The sequence below is a fragment of the Capricornis sumatraensis genome, chromosome 2, assembly GCF_032405125.1.
Source record: "Capricornis sumatraensis isolate serow.1 chromosome 2, serow.2, whole genome shotgun sequence".
Classification (NCBI taxonomy): domain Eukaryota; kingdom Metazoa; phylum Chordata; class Mammalia; order Artiodactyla; family Bovidae; genus Capricornis; species Capricornis sumatraensis.
In genome coordinates, this window is record NC_091070.1 from 80,378,271 (window position 1) to 80,396,980 (window position 18,710).

The 18,710-nt window shown below is 56.5% G+C and overlaps 1 protein-coding gene across 2 annotated transcripts; it reads left to right on the forward strand.

Moving 5' to 3' along the window:
• Positions 1 to 3,394: 3,394 nt before the first annotated feature.
• On the forward strand, positions 3,395 to 15,891 carry INSYN1 (inhibitory synaptic factor 1). 2 transcript variants are annotated; one of them, XM_068965932.1, is made up of 3 exons: positions 3,395 to 3,845; positions 4,280 to 4,987; positions 15,169 to 15,891. In XM_068965932.1, exons 2-3 carry the CDS (start codon positions 4,832 to 4,834, stop codon positions 15,889 to 15,891), a joined length of 879 nt encoding a protein of 292 aa, XP_068822033.1. In that variant the 5' UTR covers positions 3,395 to 3,845; positions 4,280 to 4,831. The 2 variants fall into 2 exon arrangements, with proteins under 2 accessions (XP_068822033.1, XP_068822035.1); XM_068965934.1 differs by having other exon boundaries at positions 3,395 to 3,826.
• The last annotated feature ends 2,819 nt before the right edge of the window (positions 15,892 to 18,710 follow it).

The following is an 18,710-nucleotide window of genomic DNA, read 5'->3' on the forward strand; positions in this document are numbered from 1 at the left end:
ACGGAGAACTAGAACTCTTCTTCTCCCCATTCCCCACACATACATTCTGCATCCTGGTTGCCCTCCTGTGGACATACCCAGTGAATCCGGGTCCTAGACATAGTTTAACCCACACGGAGGACAAGAAATGTCACCTTCCTTCTCCCAAACACCACACTTCTACTAATGCGCGCGTGCGTGCTCAGTTGCTTCAGTCGTGTCCGACTCTTTGCGACCCAATAGACTGTGGCCCACCAGACTCCTCTGTCCATGGGATTCTCCAGCGTAGAATACCGGAGTAGGTGGCCATGCCCTCCTCCAGGCTACAGTGTGACCCAACATCAATTAGCTATTACGTAGTTGCATCCTATCCCTTCAAACTGAGTTCACTGTCTCCTTACACACCCAAGTTCAAGTACACCTGCCCCATCCGTGATGTGGGCAGATGGTTCCATGGACCCCAGATAAGAAACTCACTGTATTTCCTCAGGCTCAGCCCATTTTTTACTCTGGCTATCCCTTTGCATCATAGCTTTCATGAAAGTGACTGGTGGGGCTGTACAATTCCACTTACATGAGGTATCTAAAGCGGTCAAACTCAGAGAGACAAACAACAGAATAGTAGTAGGTGCCAGGGGCTGGGGGGAGGGGGATGGAGTTAGTTGCTGGGTACAGACTTTTGGTTTCGGTTTTGTGAGATGAAGAGAGCTCTGGAGAGGGATGGTGGTGATGACTGGACAACAGTGTGAGTGCACTTCATGCCGCTGAACTGTACACTTAGAGATGGAGACGGTACATTTTACGGTATGTGCATTTTACCACAATCTTTAAACAAAGTGATTTGTGAGCCCTCTGGACCCACCTTCCCAGGAGAACATTTCCCCTACCCCAGGCAGCTGGATTCACACTTCCACAGCTTCTGGAGGACCCAGTGCCTCCAAGGGACCCCTCTGAACACACCTCTGAGAGAACTAGGAGAACAAGGGAAACCATTAGTACTCACAATGCATCACTGTCCCTGGAATTCAAGCCCCCTGTGGGCCAGCCTCAAACCACCACCCAGCTCTACCTCCTTTGACCCCTCATCTGCCTCTAGTTCAAGACCTCTACTCCCCTGTCATCTGAGCTTTTGACAATGTCACCTATATTTACTAACTCCTATTTCTCACCGCCCACTCAGCCCTCAATGCCTGACAATCTGCTTCCTCCCACCTCCCCACCAAAAAAAAAACAAAAAACCCAACAACAAACAGGATTTCTCTGGCGGTTCAGGCTAAGAGTCCTCTCCACCCCTACTGCCGTGTAGAGCCCCTCCTCTCTCAGCCTCCTAACTGCTGGTCTCCTGTCAGGGGCCTCCCTCTCAGATCCACCATCCACAAAGCCCTGGAGGGATCTCCTGAGAGGTGAGCAGGACCAGGTTCCTCACTAAGACCACAGCTTCCCACTTTGTTGCTGTTCAGTCTCCCAGTCACGTGTGACTCTTTGCGACCCCATGGACTGCAGCACGCCAGGCCTACCTGTCCCTCACCATCTCCTGAAGTTTGCCCAAGTTCATGTCCACTGCACTGGTGATGCCATCCAGCCATCTCGTCCTCTGACATCCTCTACTCCTTCTGCCCTCAATCCTTCCCAGCATCAGGGACTTTTCCAATGAGTCTCCACTCTACCTCAGTATAAAATCCAAGCTACAAACTATGGCCTCTGACTGAGTTTCTCAGGATCTGGTCCTCCTCTAATCCACTTTCCACAGAGCTGTCAAAATCTCTAAACGGCCACAGTTGGTTCAAACTCCGCCTCCCCTCACTTCTGCTTTTGAGCCTCTGCTCTTACCCTCCTTCCTGCCTGGAAGGCTCACCCCCACCTCCTTCACACTGACAGTCACCTGGGTAACTCCTACTTCTCCTTTGAGATTCAGCTCAGGGGTTGCCTCAGGGACAGCCTGCCAGCCGCTGGGCTGGGTTGCTCCCACCCCCCCCTTATCATCGCTTCTAGAACTTGCCTTTGCTCTGCATTTACCACCTGTGAGTTTACTCGGGAATGCCCCCACAAGCTGTGAGCTTTCTGAAATGCCGCTTTTCCTTCCTGTGACCCCAGAGTCTAGCGTGGGGTCTGGTACAGAGAAGGTGCTGAATAAATGTTGACTGAATGGATAAGGAACTGAACAAAATGACCTGTGTCTAATGTATCTCTTTCCTCCATCTGCGGAATCTCCAACTCCAGCCCCATGCAGCCCAGACACGGCCTGGCGGCATACAGTAGGTGCTCAGCAAATGTCGTCGGTATTGCATTTTCTTAATTAATCTGATTTAAGGCCATGTCTGGGAGTAGTTTGAGCTATGACAGGGAGAAGGAGGAAGGTCTGATGCGGGAAATTTGGCCGAAAGGGAAGCCTGGAGCGCACCGCAGTGGGGGCAGGGGTAATGGGGGCTTACGGAAAGGTAGGAACTGAGTAGGGCCCCTAGCCCGCTGCCCCTCCGCACCCCGAGGTCAACAGGAGTGCGCTCGGGAGAGTCCGCCTCCAGCCCCGTCTGCCCTGGACGTTTCCTCGTCCCCCGGGTGGCGAAACCCCCCGGCTCGCGCGCTCGGTGCTCGGCGCTGGGAGGCGTGTGTGTCGCTTTAAAAGCTCCCTCCCGGCGCGCCGGGCCGGCCCCTTCCCTTACAGCGCCGAGGCGAGCGGAGCCGAGCCAGCCGGGCGGCCTTTGAGGGAGCCAGCGCCCGCCCGGGCGGCCAGTCCGGCGGGGGGCGGCGGGGCGGGCCGGGGGCGGCCGGGGCGCGGGCGGCGCGGCGCTCGGGGAGCGGGCCCAGGCCCGCGGAGCCCGGCGGGGCAGGGCGGGGCGAGGCGGCCGAGGGAGGCCCAGCCAGACCCGGCGCCCGGTAGCCCCACCGGCAAACCCGGCGCCCGGGGGCTGGCCAGGCGGCGAGCCGAGAGCCAGCGGGCGGGAGGCGGCGGAGCGCAGGCTGCAAGCCCCGTGCGCCCCGGCCCGCCAGGCTCGCCGCGCGCCCCCTCCTCTCGGCTCCCCTCGCCTCGCTTCCTGCTCTCGCTCTTCTCGCCTCCTCCCCTCCGCCCGGCGCCCCTCCCGCCCGCGCCCGGGCCGCCAGACCCAGCCCGGCCGGGTTCCCTGCCCCGCGCGCTCTCGGCCCGGCCCGGAGGAGACCGGGTCCCCACGGCCAACACCGCCGCCTACCCCCCCCCACCCCGGGACCCGGCGATTCCGGACCGTTCCGACCGCGGACTGAGCCGCGAGAGCGTTGTCGCCCCGGGAGGACCGCGGGGCTGGGCTGAGCGGACCCTCGCGGCCGCTCCGGACGCCGCAGGTGCCGGAGCGCGGTCGTTCTGGGTCCGGACTGAGCGTGTCCCGGGCGCCCACGGGTGCCAGCTCACTCTCGGCAGGGCAGAGACCACGGAGGAGCCCGGAGCCGGCCGATCTGGACTGGACAGAGCGGATCCCGGACGGTGCCGAGCCCGGGGAATACCGGGCGTGGGCTGAGGGGATCCCGGCGCCCTCCGATCCCTCCGACTTTGGCTCGCGCGCTGGGACCGGCCCGGCGTCGCCTCGGTGGCCCTGTGCCCGAGTCACCTGTGGCCTCGGAGCCCCGGACCCGCTGGAACCTTGCTCATTCCCCCCCACCGGAGCCCGGCGGGGGTTGACGGAGATTTTTCCTGCCCCCTTCCTTGGAGCGTGGAGGCCCCGCCCCCTCCCACCGCCCTGATGTCTCCGGTGGCGGCTCTGAGGACCTCCTTGAGGCCAGGGGCCGAAGGGTCCAGAGAGAGAAGCCCGCCCTAGGGAGCCTTGGGGGCCCCCAACCTCGTCTTGGGACTTGGCCCCCGACGCTGCTGGGAAGGAAGGTCGGTGCCCCTACCCTTGGTGAGTCCGAGAGCGGAGTGGGGGTTCTGACGGAAGGCGGGGCTGGGGAAGGGAAGGTCCAGCTGGGAACAAGAGCACCCCCGGGGCGCTAGGAGCGAGCGGGGAAGCCTGGAGGGGCCCTCCAGTGAAGCAGCGGGACCAGGCCTGGGTGGGGGTGGCGGGAGCCAGGGCAGGGTGCCTGCCCCATGGCAGGCTGAGGACTTCTGCTTTTAAAGCAGGGGCTCCCTCTTTCCCCTCTAGAGGAGGGGCTGAGCTCTAGAGCGTCTGCCTCCACCATGCCTCCCCACAAAGGAAAAAACAAGCAAGCAAACAAAAAAACTCCAGTCCCCAGCGAGGAAGGGTGCAGGCCGGGGTGAGGAGGGAGGCAGCGGCATTGCATTGCCGGCTGGTGCTGCAGCCTGGGAAGGCTGACGCCAGGCTCGCTCTCTCTGCAGGGGGCTGCCCTCCTCCAATCCGGCTCCCTTCCCAGAGCCACCCACATCTGGAGCCCCCTTCACATCTGGAAGGCCCTGGCCACCATCCCTCTGCAGGTGTCTGTTGCATCTTGACACCTCGGCCTTTGCAATTGCCTAGGAGTTGTGAGGGGATTACTGCTGCCTTCTGTCCATCCCAAGGGCACCTCTCACCCTTAGTCCCTGCAGAGTCATCCCCCTGCCTCTGTGTCCAGCTCAGCATACCCACAGGCACTTCAAGTTCTGGAAACCACTCCTGAGACCCACGGCCCCTCCCCCTGCCCTCCTGTGTCCTCACCTTGACCCCCCTCTGCCAGACTGTCTCCCTCTGGGTGTCCCATTCTCCACCCAGAGGTGGAGAAGCGGGGTGGTGGCAGGGGGCTGGGGCTGGGTGAGGGCCGCCCAGGGCCAGGGTGGGCTGGGGGGCCGTTAAGATGTGGAGCTCTGCCTGGCTGAGGGGGGCTCCGTGGAGGCAGACGCAGAGTGTGCTTGGCTGGGGGGAGCATGGGCAGGCCTGCGGCCACGTGGTGAAGGATGAACATTCGGGGCACCCCGGACCTCGGGCAGCCCAGTGACGACCCCAGCAGTGGTGGCGAGCGGGAGCGGATTCGACAGCGCATGAAGATGGTCATCGGGCAGCTGGAGGACATCCTGCGAGAGCTTAAGGAGGTGGCCAAGGAACTAAGGGAGGTGAGTGAGGGGCTGGGCAGCCCCTAGGCCAGGTATCCTGGGCCTGGCACCAAAACATACTCACGTGTGTGTGTGTGTGCGCGTGCACACACATGCACGAGCAAAGCTGTATGCACCTGTGTCCCTCTGCTTGGCACTTCCTTCTTGTTCTCCTTTCCCCACATCTGCTTTGCTAAAGATGTCACTGTACCCCAGGGCTGGAGGGGCCTCCTTGATCCAGGGACTGCTTAGGCAGCATGTGTGTGTGGGCCCATGGCTCAAAGCTGCCATGGTGGCCAATAAAAGACGGAATCCCACCACAGCCTCTTAGTAGAAGACAGTCTTCTGGGACCCAAGCTGACCTTTGACCCCACCATCTGCCTCCCAGACGCTGACTGGCTTATAGAGGGCACTGGGAGAGCGTGGGTGGCTTTACTGAGACAGTTCCTACCACTCAAGTCACAGCTCTGAGCATTCCCTGGAGATCACACAGATACTTAAAACCCTGAACCTGGAAAAAAGAAAGCCGGCTTTGCCTTCTGTGCCCCGAAATGGGTCTAGGGGCTGCTAGTGGATATCATCGTTCTTGTGTATGTTGGCAGGGGCAGGGAGCTCCTCTGAAGGACGCATTCCTGTCCCATGGTTTCGAATGTTTTTTTTTTTTTCCGCCAAGGCAGAAAAGTCACCAAGAGATCCTGGTATGTGTATCCCTCTCTGCCTCTCTAAGCGGAGCCAGTTTAATTACAGCTTCCCACATCGCCAGGGTAACGAGATTCACATGTCCTCAGCCCTGCCCCCTGGGCTGTGTTCGAGCCTGAAATGCATGACCAGCGTTCTGAGCCGCTGGCCTGAATTTGCCCACTGGGTGCCATTACATCAGCCAGGTGGGCTTTAGGCAAATTTCAACTCCTTGTAACCAGGGTCCCTGCAGAGATGGCAGGGAGAGTGACAGAACTGGAGTTATGGGCTTGAGCTCTCCCCAGCCAGCTGTGTGGGGAAGATGGGGGTTCTCAGAGGGTTTGGAAGAGGAGATGATGGTGGCGGACCCACTCCCAACTGGCAAAGTGGCATTCCAGCCTGGCCTGAGAACCTAGGAGCAGAGGGTGTTTGAAGGGAGTCATGTTCAGAGCAGAGGGGATTGTAGAGATGCTGGAACAGAAGCAGAGGTTGGGCAGGGCAGCCCCTCTACCCAGGGTGAGCCTAATGGAGCATCCTTTCTCAAGAGGTAGGAATGGCTATTGCTGCAGACAGAGAGCAGTGGTGGTGCTTCTTCCCACAGACTGGGCTGGCCGCAGCCTAAGCCAAACATCTTTGAGGAATGTCTGGAGATCAAAGACCAGGTGTCCCTGAGCAACCCCTGCTCTCCCAACCTCAGTGGTCCAGAGGACTGCAGTTCCCACTTTGACTCGTCCCCCCACCAGCTTTCAGAAGCTCTGTGGCCCCATCAGGGTCATGGGAACTATCCAAAGCCTCAGTCCTCGGCAGGAGGAGCATGGGACCTATGCCCCAGCAAGCCTGCTGAGAAAGAGCCAGGATTGACTCGAAGCCGGGAGGCAGCTTTGACATGCATAGAGCCTCCTCCTAACTGAGCATCTTCCAGGCACCTAACTTCATCTTCCCCTGCTACGTAGCCATCCACAGTTTGAAGGCATCTCACAGGTCATCCAGACTAGCCCTGTTTGTTTGCTGTTGAAGAAACTGAAGCCAGAGAGGGACAGGGGCTTGTGTAAGGTCACATAGCCTACCAGTGGCAGAACTAAGCCTAGAACTCAAGTTTCTGATGCTTATGCTGGGGCTTCAGCAGGTGGACTAATGATTGTCTTTGCATTTTGACAGGGGCCTTCTAGAGGGGGCACCTTATGCTCATGCTGTGATGCTCTGAGGTGTACCTTTTAGGGATGAGGCAGGGAGCTTAGAAGTGCGACAGTTCATTTGCGGATCTTTTAGGTGTTCCTTACCAGCACACACACTCACCTGCTCCCATGTCTCAAACAGCAGAGCGCCAGATTCCCAGGCTTTGCAGCCCAGAGGCCTGAGCTAGGATGGGGAGAGATGAGTCCCCACCCCCCATACACCCTGTAGGCCATGTGCCTCCACCCAAGACTTTGGCAGGTTGCTATGGCAACCAGAGTCTACCCCGTATGCCATTGCCTGCCCGCTGCCAATGGCACCCAGCTGGGAGAGGGGCCAAGCCTCAGAGCTCCCCCATCCCCCAGGCAGGGTCTGGACATGGGGTGATGGGCAGAGGAAGTAGAAGGCAGGCAAGGCTCTGAGAGGCCCAGACAGAGGAAGAGATGCCATAACCGACTTCCTATAAAGTGGGATTTGTCAGGAATGGGGTTACTGGGTTCGGACGGGTTTGGAGTAAAGTGTTGCAGTCCCCCAGCTCCCTGGAACCCATGATCTGTCAGCCTCTCCTTGGTAGCTTGGTGTGGCATTTTCCCTTGGGGGTGTGGGTGGGGCCAAGGTCAAAACAGTGGCAGACACTGGCTTCCTCACCTTATCACACCCTACTCCCCAGGCAGTACCAGCTCAGAGCTCACACCAATGGGGTTCTCATGTCAGAGGGGGAAAGTACTTAGATGTGAAGACAAGATTCACAAGCAAGACTGCTGGGAGTGGCAGGAGATGCTGGACTAAGGAGCAAGGCCAGCAGACAGAAAGGGCTCAGTTGTATCCCCCTCTGTCATCCTCTCTCTGCTGCTCTCTTCCCCAGCCCCGGACACCACCCTTCATGGCAGACTCTCCTCCCCATTTTGAGCATACAGCCTGAAGTTCATCGAAAGACGAGGGACACTAAAGCCCTCCCTCCCCAGGCCCCTGAGCCTCAGTTTGCTCATCTCTGAGATGGGGATGGTGATCATTTGCACCTCAGTGTTATCTTAGCACTTCATCAGGGTACATGATTGAAGTGACTTAGCACGCACATATGAAAGGGGGCCAACACCTACTCATTTCCCTAAAGGGTTTGGAGTTTCCCATACTATACCTCCCCTACCCTGCCAAACCCCTTCTGCAGCTCTCCCATTGGCCTCCCAGGTGACGAGGAACAAGTTCTGTCCCATGAATGGGAAGAGTAGTTTAATGGACTGAGTGAGACGAAAGCTAAAATTGTGCTGCAGAGAGATGTGATGGTCAATCATTAATTAGCCCTCAGCTCCCCTAGGTTCCCCAAAACTCCAGCGTGCCAGGCCAGTCCCAGCAGGTTCTCTAAGCTCCTCAAAATTCAATGGATCTTACTTTAGAGATAGAGCACAGCCTCAGGGCCAAGATCATGAGCTCTGCAGCCACGCGTCTCTGGTTCAGATCCAACTCTGCCCCCTACCCAGCTGTGTAAGCTTGGGAGAGTTACTTTACCTTGCTGTGCTTCCATTTTCCATGTAAATAAGGATAGTGAATTTTATACTCCCCATCCCACTCCTCAGACTCAGGATTGTGATGAGAATTAAATGTGTATTATATATAAAGTACTTACCAGAACGATGGGCACAAAACTTACTCCGTATTTGTTAGATATTACTAATGAAATATTCAAGCACTGGCCTGCTCCCTATTCCATGTATGGCTTTTAGAATCACATCGCTTCTTAGCTGTCATCAGAGAGGTCAAAGTCAGGACCCTGACCTCCTGGCTGGCACCTTTATTACCTCTGACAGTGGGCAGTCCCACCCTTGTGCAGCAGGGAAAGGGGATAGAAAGTGATAGTGATGGGGATAGGAAGAGGGTTTCCAATAAGATGGCTGTTGAACTGAGAACCTAAGGAAGTGAGGGTGGTATCTAGGGGATGAGCTTTCCGGGCAGTGGGAACAGCCTGTGCAAAGGTCCTGGGGAAGAAATGTGCTTGGTATTTTCAAGATTAGCAAGGAAGGCAGTGCAGCTGAAGTGGAGTGAACTAGAAGGAGAAAAGCAGAAAGACAGGTCAGAGAGGGAGCAGGGAGTCAGGTTACACAGAGCCCTGCAGACCATGTTATGGAATGTGGATTGTGTTCTCAGGGAGAACCCCGCCTGCTCTCCAGGAATCTCCTGGCTGTCTTTCTGGGTGGGAGTCTGCCTCCCCACTGCTCTCCAGGTTGCTGTGCTTAGTCACTCAGTTGTGTCCAACTCTGCGACCCTGTGGACTGTAGCCCACCAGGCTCCTCTGTCCATGGGGCTTTCCAGGCCAGACTACTGGAGTGGGTTGCCATGCCCTCCTCCAGGGGATCTTCCCAACCCAGGGATCAAACCCAGGTCTCCAGCTTTGCAGGTGGATTCTTTACCAGCTGAGCCACCAGGGAAGCCCCTGCTCTCCCTGATCCCTTGCCGACTGGGAACCCCGAGGCCAGGGGTAAGGGCCTTGCCTTTGGCCTCCTGGGTGCTGAGCTTACCTTGAACAGGTCCCTGGCCTCCTCCTTCTCCTCAGATCCCCCCTCCCCAAGATGTCACTCGGCATATCGGGGTTCAAGGGTGGTTATTGTGTTGGTCACTAGTGTCTCTCACATCATCACTGACTCTTGGGTAGGACGTAGCTTAAGGGCACAGTTGCCCGCTTTGGCCCAAACACCTCAGGAGGATGGAGGGGTGGGCACAAACCCTGCACAGCCAGCGGTGGTGGAGGATCCCCCATCCAGTGTTCAAGGGGAACAAGCCCGCTGATGATTGTGCAGTCCCCTGGGCAAGGCGCTGCATATGAGGTGGCAGGGAAGACAAGGGCTGTGCGGGCATGAGATAAATGTGGCCCAGCCAGGAGGCAGCTGGAGCAGGAGAGGCTGGGGACCACAGAGCTGTGCCAAAGTGGGTCAGTTCCATCACCCGCAGCTCAGCAAGAATTGTGTGGATTTTTTCTTATTATTTTTTTGGTCTCACCTTCCTTTCCTCCCTTTTCCCTTCGAGCTCTCCTCCTCCGGACGGATTCACGAAGCTCCTTAGCCAGTTAGGCCAAATTGCAGGTTGAGAATCATGTATCACGGTCAACTCACTCTCCACCCCTTTTCCCCAACTCCACAGCCCCCCAGGAAGACAATAAGTAACATAATCAAGAATTAAAAAATAATCAGTGATCATAAATAATGCAGAATCCCCAGTTATGTAACCAGCTGCCCAGGGAGCTGGGAGGGTGGGAAGGAGTAGCAGCTTGTCAAGAGAGTTGAAGGGACCAGAGGTGAGCAGGGAGGGGATAAACGGGCCCCAGGGCTCCCTGGGTCCTCAACCTGGGGCCTTAGGGAACACATTCATGCTTTCCTTGGAGAGGGGTCTCAACCAGGGGTGGAGGCAGGCTAGGGCAGGCAATGTTGGGATTTCTAAGACTGGAAATTTTTCTCGTAAAAGAAGCCCCAGGTGGTTTTTATTAAGTCCTCTCTCTGAACTCATGCACTAGTCAAAAGCTGTGTCTGTAAAGAATGTGCCAATCCCTGTACTAAACTGGGGCTGCAGTGGTGGGCAAGACAGATCTAGTCCTGCCTTTCATGGGGCTTCCTGTCTAGTGAGGTCACAGACGTCAATCACATGTACACATAAAATGGTGGCAGCAAGAACTATTGGAAAATCAGGAGAGGTGCGGGGTGCTTTGAGATCCTTTCACAGGGAACCTGTCTTCAGCTGGGGATCAGGGAAGACTTCCTTATGGAAGCGAGAGGGAATGAGTAGGAAAGAAGGGAGACATGCCAGGTGAGGCACAGAGGCACAAGTGAGCTCTGTGGAGTGAGTCGGGCCGGTAGGCCCTGCAGGGTTGGAGGCTGCGGCACAAGTGAGCTCTGTGGAGTGAGTCAGGCCAGTGGGCCTGGCAGGGTTGGAGGCTGCTTGCTGGAGAAAACAGAACCTGTGGTCAGATTTGGTGTTGGACTGTGTTTGGGAGGCTCAGGAGTTTGGGGAGCCAGGAAGAGCTGGAAGCAAGTGGGCGATGTAGTCCTGCTGGCTGACTAGGAAGGTCCTTGGATGGAAAGGGAGCTGGACTGGAAGCCACTGTCAGTGGGGAGACTGGATGGGTGCCGTGTTCAGGCGGGTAGCTGAGGCTATGATCAGAACGTGGATTGTGGACACCCTTAGGGACAGGGTTTGGGACCCAGCAGGTTTTGTCGCAGCCCTTAACCCTGCCCTTCCTATCTAGTGTTTCCTCTTGCCTCACATAGAGCAGGTGATTCCTGTTCTGAACTCCCCTCCACTTCCAGCCTCAGCTCAACTCCTGGTCTCTGGGTCTCTCAGTTTCTCATCAGCAAGCACAATGAGAAAGGTGGTCTCAATGGTGGCTCCAGGCCCTCTTGGCTTCAAGGGTCTGTGGGTCTGTGATTTCTACTTCTCTCTCCATTCTTTCTCTTCCCCTTTCTTTCCTTCTGTGTATATAATTATTTCCCTGCACTCCAAGACAATCCCAAATTACATGTAGGCAAAATGATTATTAAATCTCAGAGAGAAATCATAGATTTCAAGACAGCCAAAGCAGAGAGGCAGTTAGCCTGGGACCTGCCCCCATTCCTGCCTTCCACACTGGCTCCGTGAAATGAGGCACCGGGGATGGGCAGCAGGGGTTGTGAACTGACCCGGGCCCTGCATACCATCTGGGTCCCCATGGCGTGTCACTCCCTTCTGACCCACGCTTATGTCATTCATCTGATGAGTGTGACATGTCTCACCCAGTGGAGCAGACCAAGAGTTGCCTGCGAGGCTCAACTATTTGACCTGTAGTATCTCTTCTCCTATACTGTCTGTGGACAGCTTTACTTGAGGGAACATAGGTGCCACCCGTGTGCTGCAGTTTGAAAGGTCTAATACTATCCCATTATTCTGCCACAGGCACTGGAAATGTCCCTGTTACAGTGGCATTCCTTTGGTAAAGAGCTGACTCGCGTTTGCTCTTGGACCTGATGCCAGGGCCCTGGCCATATGTTAGCACCCACAGGTACACAGGGATATTGGGGGTCTATGTTGTTTTATGTGCTCTCTGTGCATCAAGTCATTAACTCCTTACCAGAGCCTTAACAAGTAGATACTACTAGAATTCTCCTTGGATGAAGACATTTAGGCCCAGAGAAGCTGAGTAACTGAGCTAAGGTCACACAGCCTGTAAGTGGTGAGGCTGGACCCTACGTCTGGCTTCAGAGTCCAGGTTCTTAAGTGTCTGTGCGGACTCTGCAGTTTAAAGCACATTCCTATCTATTGCATCTCTAATATCTGGTGAATAGAGGCATGTCATCCTATTTTACAGGGGAGCAAATGGGATATGGAGAAGGAAATCACTTGCCTCTCAAACCTCTTGGCCAAGATGAGGCAGGCTTGGGACTTGAGCCCAGCCCTCCTTCCTTTCCTTCCCTCCACTCTCCCAGAATGGAAGCAGAGAAGGGCATTCTGAAAGAGAAGGGGGAAGGGCCGCAACCTGAAGACCTCCTGAGCAGGAGGCTGGCAAGGGCTTCTTGGGCAGGGAGAGGGCCTTGATCTGAGGGTTCTAGGGCTCTTGCTCTGTGGACCCTGCATCTTCCTCACAGGGGATTAGAAACCCAACTTCGGGGCCCGGCCTGGCCTCAGCCAACCCTGTGAGCTCACAGCCGAGTCATTTGACTCCAGATTCCTACCGTCATCCTCATACCCTCAGGTAGCAGCACTCTCAGCAGCAGTGCTTGATCAGGGAATCTAATTAGAGGGTGCGGCTGTCCCAGAGGCACAGGGCCTTTCCTGAGGGTGGCAGTGCCTGGACTGCTATTTTTCACCAGCTTAAATCCCCAGTCTGCTAGGCCTATTGCATGCATGTTCAGCTGTATCCAACTCTTTGGGAGCCCATGGACTGTAGCCCACCAGGCTCCTCTGTCCATGGGATTCTCCGGGCTAGAATGCTCGAGTGAGTTGCCATTTCCTACTCCAGGGGATCTTCCTAACCCAAGGATCGAACCAGGCATCTTCTGCCACTCCTGCACTGGCAGGCGGGTTCTTTACCACTGTGCCACCTGGGAAATCCAGTCCACCAGGCCAGTAGTCCTCCAAGTCTGTTCCTGCACCACCAGCAGCAGGTGAACCATCTCGAAGCTTGTCAGATATGCAACTCTCGAGCCCCACCAGGACCTCCTGCATGGAACACTGGGAGTTGGCTGATGCACGTCTGGGTTTTTTTTGTCTGTTTTCATTAGAGTATAATTGCCTTACAAGGTTGTGTCATTTTCTGCTGCATGACAAAATGAATCAGTTATGTGTATATATACATCCCCTACTTCTGTGCATTTGGGTTTGAGAGCCCCTACCTTTGGGTTTGAGAGCCCCTACTTGAGGCCAGGGCTCCCACTAGCTCTCAGATGGGGCTTGGTTTACACAAAGGTTTCAGGGGGATGCAAGCTTCTCTGAGGTATAGGAGTCATTCTGGGCAGTGGAGGGCATAAGAAGGGGTGACCAGACTGGAGGATGGAGTTTATACTCATTGGCTGTCCAGGCCCAGAAATCATGGCAGCACTTCAGCCGTGTGCAGTGTTGCAGGGCTAGTGGGGGTAGGAATCTCAGGTCCCTAGTGACTGGTCGCTTGGGCCCGTCATCTATAAATCCAGGCCGTGATGATCTCGTGGGTGGAAAGCCTGACACGTAGTAGGTGCTCAGAGCTGGGAGATGATGTCACTTCTATCACCAGTGCCCCCAGAGAGCCCTAGGGCATTGGGAGCAGTGGCCTCTCACTGCTCCCCAGGAAGCTCTAGTGAGGCTGGCAGGGCCGGCATTTTCATACCCCCTTGGTGTGACTGAAGCTGAAGTCTGGAGAGGTTATGTGAGTTACTCAAAGACACATAGAGCATTTGATGTCCAAATCACGAACTTGGGGGTCTTTATGCCCCCATCTCTTCCATAGGCCTCTGCCAAGAGTTCCTTTCACCCCTAGTCTGGGGCTGTGGGAAGTGGGCATCCCTAGGCACTGACTCCCCCAAAGAGTGTCTCAAGTCCTCTAAGCACAGAGTCCTAGAACCTTAAAGATGGAAGGAAACTTGGAGATAGATAAGCCACCCAACTCCCTGTTCACAGATTGAGAAACTGAGACCCAGAGGGGGAAAATGACTGAGCAGGTCTCTGGCTCCCGATGAGGCAGAAACCTCACCGAGCCGGGTTCCTGGCCAGCCATCTTCACCCTGGCTTTCCTCTTGTACTTTGGAGCACTCACCAACCCCACTCCTTGCCGAACCCCTAGCATATCCCTGGACAGCAGTTGACTTCAGTAAAGGTTTGTTGAATGAGGGACTTCCTTAGTTAATGGACTGACTGACCGCTCCGGCCCCAGGGAGAGAGCTCTGAGAGGGCCGGGAGCTGCCCCCGGGGCCTGATGACTCACTGCGTCTGTCTTTGTCCCTGGGTCTCCGGTCCTCCCGCTTTGCTTCTGTTGTTGTTTTGCTGGTTTGGATTCTGGCCTGCATCTCCTCTCCCCGCCTTGCTCTGTCTTCTCCCTGTGTCTCTGCCTGGGTCTCCCTTCCTCCTTCACTGTCTTCATCGCTGGTGTCTGTGCTGACCCGGCCTCGGCGAGGGGTCATCCTGAGGCAGGGCCACCTGTACGGAGCAGGGCCAGGCGGGTGCACTGACCTCTGCAGCCCGAGTGCATTTAACAAGCAGCTCTGGGCCCAGGATGGATGGTTTTCTTACTGCTTACCAAATAATGCTTGCTTTATTCCTTCCCCTACAAGCCAGGATTGATCTCCACTCATCAAGCAGTGGGGAAAGGGAGGAGAGAGGAGGCTCTAGGGCTATCTATGTAGGGGCGGGGTGGTAGAGACCCATGGGGGCCAGTTTCTGACCTGCTGCAGAGGCCGGTCCAGGATGTTTCAGAAGGCCTGGGCAGAGTCTGTTTGTGCTTCTCACATCTAATTTCCTCTCCAAGGGTGGGTGAGCTGCTCATCCCACCACTGAATGGACTTGCTGGAGTCTCTCAGCCCTGTTTCAAATGGTCCCCAATCAAAGGAAGATCCAACTCTGAGAAATAGGGCTGCCCCCCAGAACAGCAGCTGGCTTTGGGGCAGGAGGGGTTGTGTGTGAATGGATGGGGTGCAGGGCTGGAAGGCACCTTCCCTCTGCCAGAGGCACTAAGGGGTGGAAAACAGGCGGATGGCCCGAACCAGCTGTGCTCACCCTGGTCCAGCTTTGGCCCTCAACAGGGGGAACAAACCTGTGAACTCAAGTCCACCCGTGTCCTGTAGGGTCATTAGCCAAAGGTGGGACAGGGCACACTCGCACCTTGGTGATGCTGGCCCCTCACTCCTCTCCCCTTGCCCGGCCAGGTGGTGAGCCAGATCGATAAACTAACCTCGGACTTCGACTTTGAACTGGAGCCAGATGACTGGACCACAGCCACTGTGAGCAGCACCTCCAGCAGCGACAAGGCAGGCGTGGGCGGCCCCTTTGACCTGGGCCACCTGGACTTCATGACGGCCGACATCCTCTCGGACAGCTGGGAGTTCTGCTCCTTCCTGGACATCTCCACCCCCTCAGACTCCGTGGACGGCCCCGAGTCGACCCGGCCGGGGGCCGGCCCGGACTACCGGCTCATGAACGGTGGCCTGCCCATCCCCAACGGGCCCCGGGTGGAGACCCCGGACTCCTCCAGTGAGGAGGCCTTCAGCGCCGGCCCTGTGAAGGGCCAGCCGCCCCAGCGGACCCCGGGGACACGGGAAAGGGTGCGGTTCAGCGACAAAGTGCTCTACCACGCTCTGTGCTGTGATGACGAGGAGGGCGACGGCGAGGAGGAGGCCGCAGAGGAGGAGGGGGGCCTGTCCCCGGAGCCTCCCCACACAGAGGCCCCTGCTGGCCCCCTCAAGCCCTCCTCAGCTCCCTACAAGCCCAGGCGCTCTCCACTGACTGGACGCCGCTCAGGCCCCACCTCGGTCCCTGAGCAGACCCGCAGGGTCACGAGGAATAGCAGTACCCAAACGGTGTCGGACAAGAGCACGCAGACGGTGCTGCCCTACACGGCCACCAGACAGAAAGCCAAGGGGAAAAACTAAGGCTGGGGAGGGGCTGGGGGGCGGTGGGCACATAGAGCTATAAATATATATATATTTAAACAAACGCAGTCATAATAAAATTTTAAAATGCTAAGGATCCATCCCACAGGCCCCAAGGCTTTCACAGAGCTCATCTTAGACATGAGATGCCTGCTTACCTCTTAGTTCCCAGGAAGCATGGCCAGAACCACCCTCCCTTCCTTCTCATGGCAGGACCCCTGAAGAGGGTGTCCAAATATGTAGAAATGAGGAAGGGGAAGTCTGACCTGGGACCCCCACACCCCCACCTACAGAGCACGGTGGTGGAGGCTGGCTACCAGTCTGGGCCTTGCCCTGAAGAGGGTTCGTGAGCAAGAGGCGAGCTCCCAAGCCGCAGGCCTGAGGCCAGGGCTCGTGGTCGGTGATTCGGAAGAGACTGCAGGACTGAGGGTCTGGGGATGGCGTCACTCCAGCTGGGCCTGGTCACTCACACACCCGTGCCTTTTATGCCTTTTACTCTAAGGTTGACTTCTGCTTCTCCTTCCCAAAGGCAAACTTACCCGGGTACATCCAATCCCGCCCCTTCTCCCATCTCGGGGTCGCCCAGCACACAGAGAAGGAAAAAGACACTAGCATGATAGGGCCTCCGTGCTCAGAAACCTGCAGACCCTGGAGGGCCAGGCTGGGCTGGGCAGAGGTCTGTTTCAAGAACCTGGACCACTCCCAATCCTTTCAGCTCCCAGGCGCAGCTTTGACCTTTAGAGATGAAAGACTCAAGGAGAGCCTCAGCCAGTCCCTGCTTGGCCCTGAGCAGACCTGAGGTCCATGTGAGAAAGCGGGCAGCCACCTCCGTGGGGCTGTGAACCAGAGCCAGAGACAGACTCCCGGCCCCCTGCCCCAGGCAGGCAGCTTGGAGTGGAATCCTGACTCCCTCCTCTGTCCCTGCTTCTCCACACCGGGACCCTGAGCCCAGCTTAGCAGGTCTTGTGCGACACCAACAGAGACAAGGTGGGAGCCTGGAGGTAACAGGGCTTTAGCTGGGGTGCAGCCTACCCAGGGACAGCATCTGAGTACTCTTGGGATAATAATCACAATCATTGCTCACATTTATGGAGCAGGCCCCCAGGCCACGACTATGCTGAGGTCATTTTATAGCATTATTTCATTTAATCTTCACAGTAATCTGACAAGGGGAGAAGGCAATGGCACCCCACGCCAGTACTCTTGCCTGGAAAATCCCACGGGCAGAGGAGCCTGGAAGGCTGCAGTCCATGGGGTCTCGAAGAGTGACTTCACTTTCACTTTTTGCTTTCGTGCTTTGGAGAAGGAAATGGCAACCCACTCCAGTGTTCTTGCCTGGAGAATCCCAGGGACGGGGCAGCCTGGTGGGCTGCCATCTATGGGGTTGCCATCTACAGGGTCAGACACGACTGAAGTGACTTAGCAGCAGCAGCAGCAATCTGACAAGGTAGGAACTATCACTATCCTCATTTTTCACATGAGAAGACTGAGGTTCACAGAGGTTAAGTAACTGGCCCAAAGTCACAGAGCCTGTGCCACCCTCCCCACCATCAGCATGTAGGTGATACCCGGCTCTGTCATCTAGCAGCAGTGTGACCTTGAGCAAATCCATTTGCCTCTCTGAGCCTATCCACCTCATCTATAAAATAGGTCTGATAGTCCTCACCTACCTCATCGGGGGCTATGGGGCTTTGATGAGATGCGGGATGTGAAAGCACTTGGTAAATGCCAGGGTATAGGACATGCACTGTGGTCAGTGCAACCCCCACCCAGATTCCAGTGGTTTCCAGGTGGGGAGCCCTGAGTGGAGTGGGCAGAGAAGCCACTTCCATCGACTGGGAGCTATCCCCGGGTCACTGCTTCACTTTGTCCCCCACAGTACCTTGATTCACTGCCCCTTGTTCAGAGCAGGGGGTAAGGACACCCCTCCTTGGGGACCTCCCTCCTGCACATTTTAATAAGACAGATTCACAACCCACCTGTCAGGAGGTGTCTCTTGTAGGGGGCCAGAAGGGCCTGATGAGCAACCTAGCAGCACCTACTGCGCTTGTGCAGTCCCAGCAATGGGGAAGATAGAGATTGTGCAGGCCAGGGTGGAACAGGTGCTGAGGATGCTATCAGGATGAGATGGGCCAGGCCTAGGCTGCCTGCTTTGCAGTATGGGAATCTCCCTTCAGGCCCAGGGTTAAGGTCAGAGCCCTAAGGATCTAGTCTAGGTGCAGCCTCCAGAGTGGCAATCCAGACAGAGGGGGTTGGAGCAGGGTGGGTGGTGGCTAGCTCTTCCTGGCCCAGGCCTGAGAACCTGGGGTCTAAACTCATTTATCAGACCCAGGAAATGCTCAGGCAGTTGGGGCTGATCAGTGATGGAACCCTGGTTCACAGGATGAATGCCAAGCGCCCAAGGCCAGCTGGGTTCTGCCCTGACAGTGAGGAGGGGGCAATCCAGAGCAGCCCCGCCTCACCCCAGGTATGGACACACATAGCTCTGAAGAAAGACATCCAGTGCTACCTCTAACACTTGATTTTCCTCTCCAGTGGCAAGATTGGTTTCAGACTTACAGTCTCTCGTCTTTACAAGTCAAGGAAAAGAAACCTACACGATAGTACTCATTTCTCCAAGGAAGAAACTGAGACCCAGAGCCAGGGGTCTCTGAGAGAGTCCCTGGGAAGGCATTGACCTTGCCTGGGAGCCCCTTCCCCACCCTCACTCTGGCTTTCTGTGATTGCATGTGGTCCCTGTTAACAGCCCTCAGTTAGCCAGACCTGTTCCTTGGTCCCCCACCTGGCTACTTGCCTCAAATAGGGCAGAGGTATGAGGG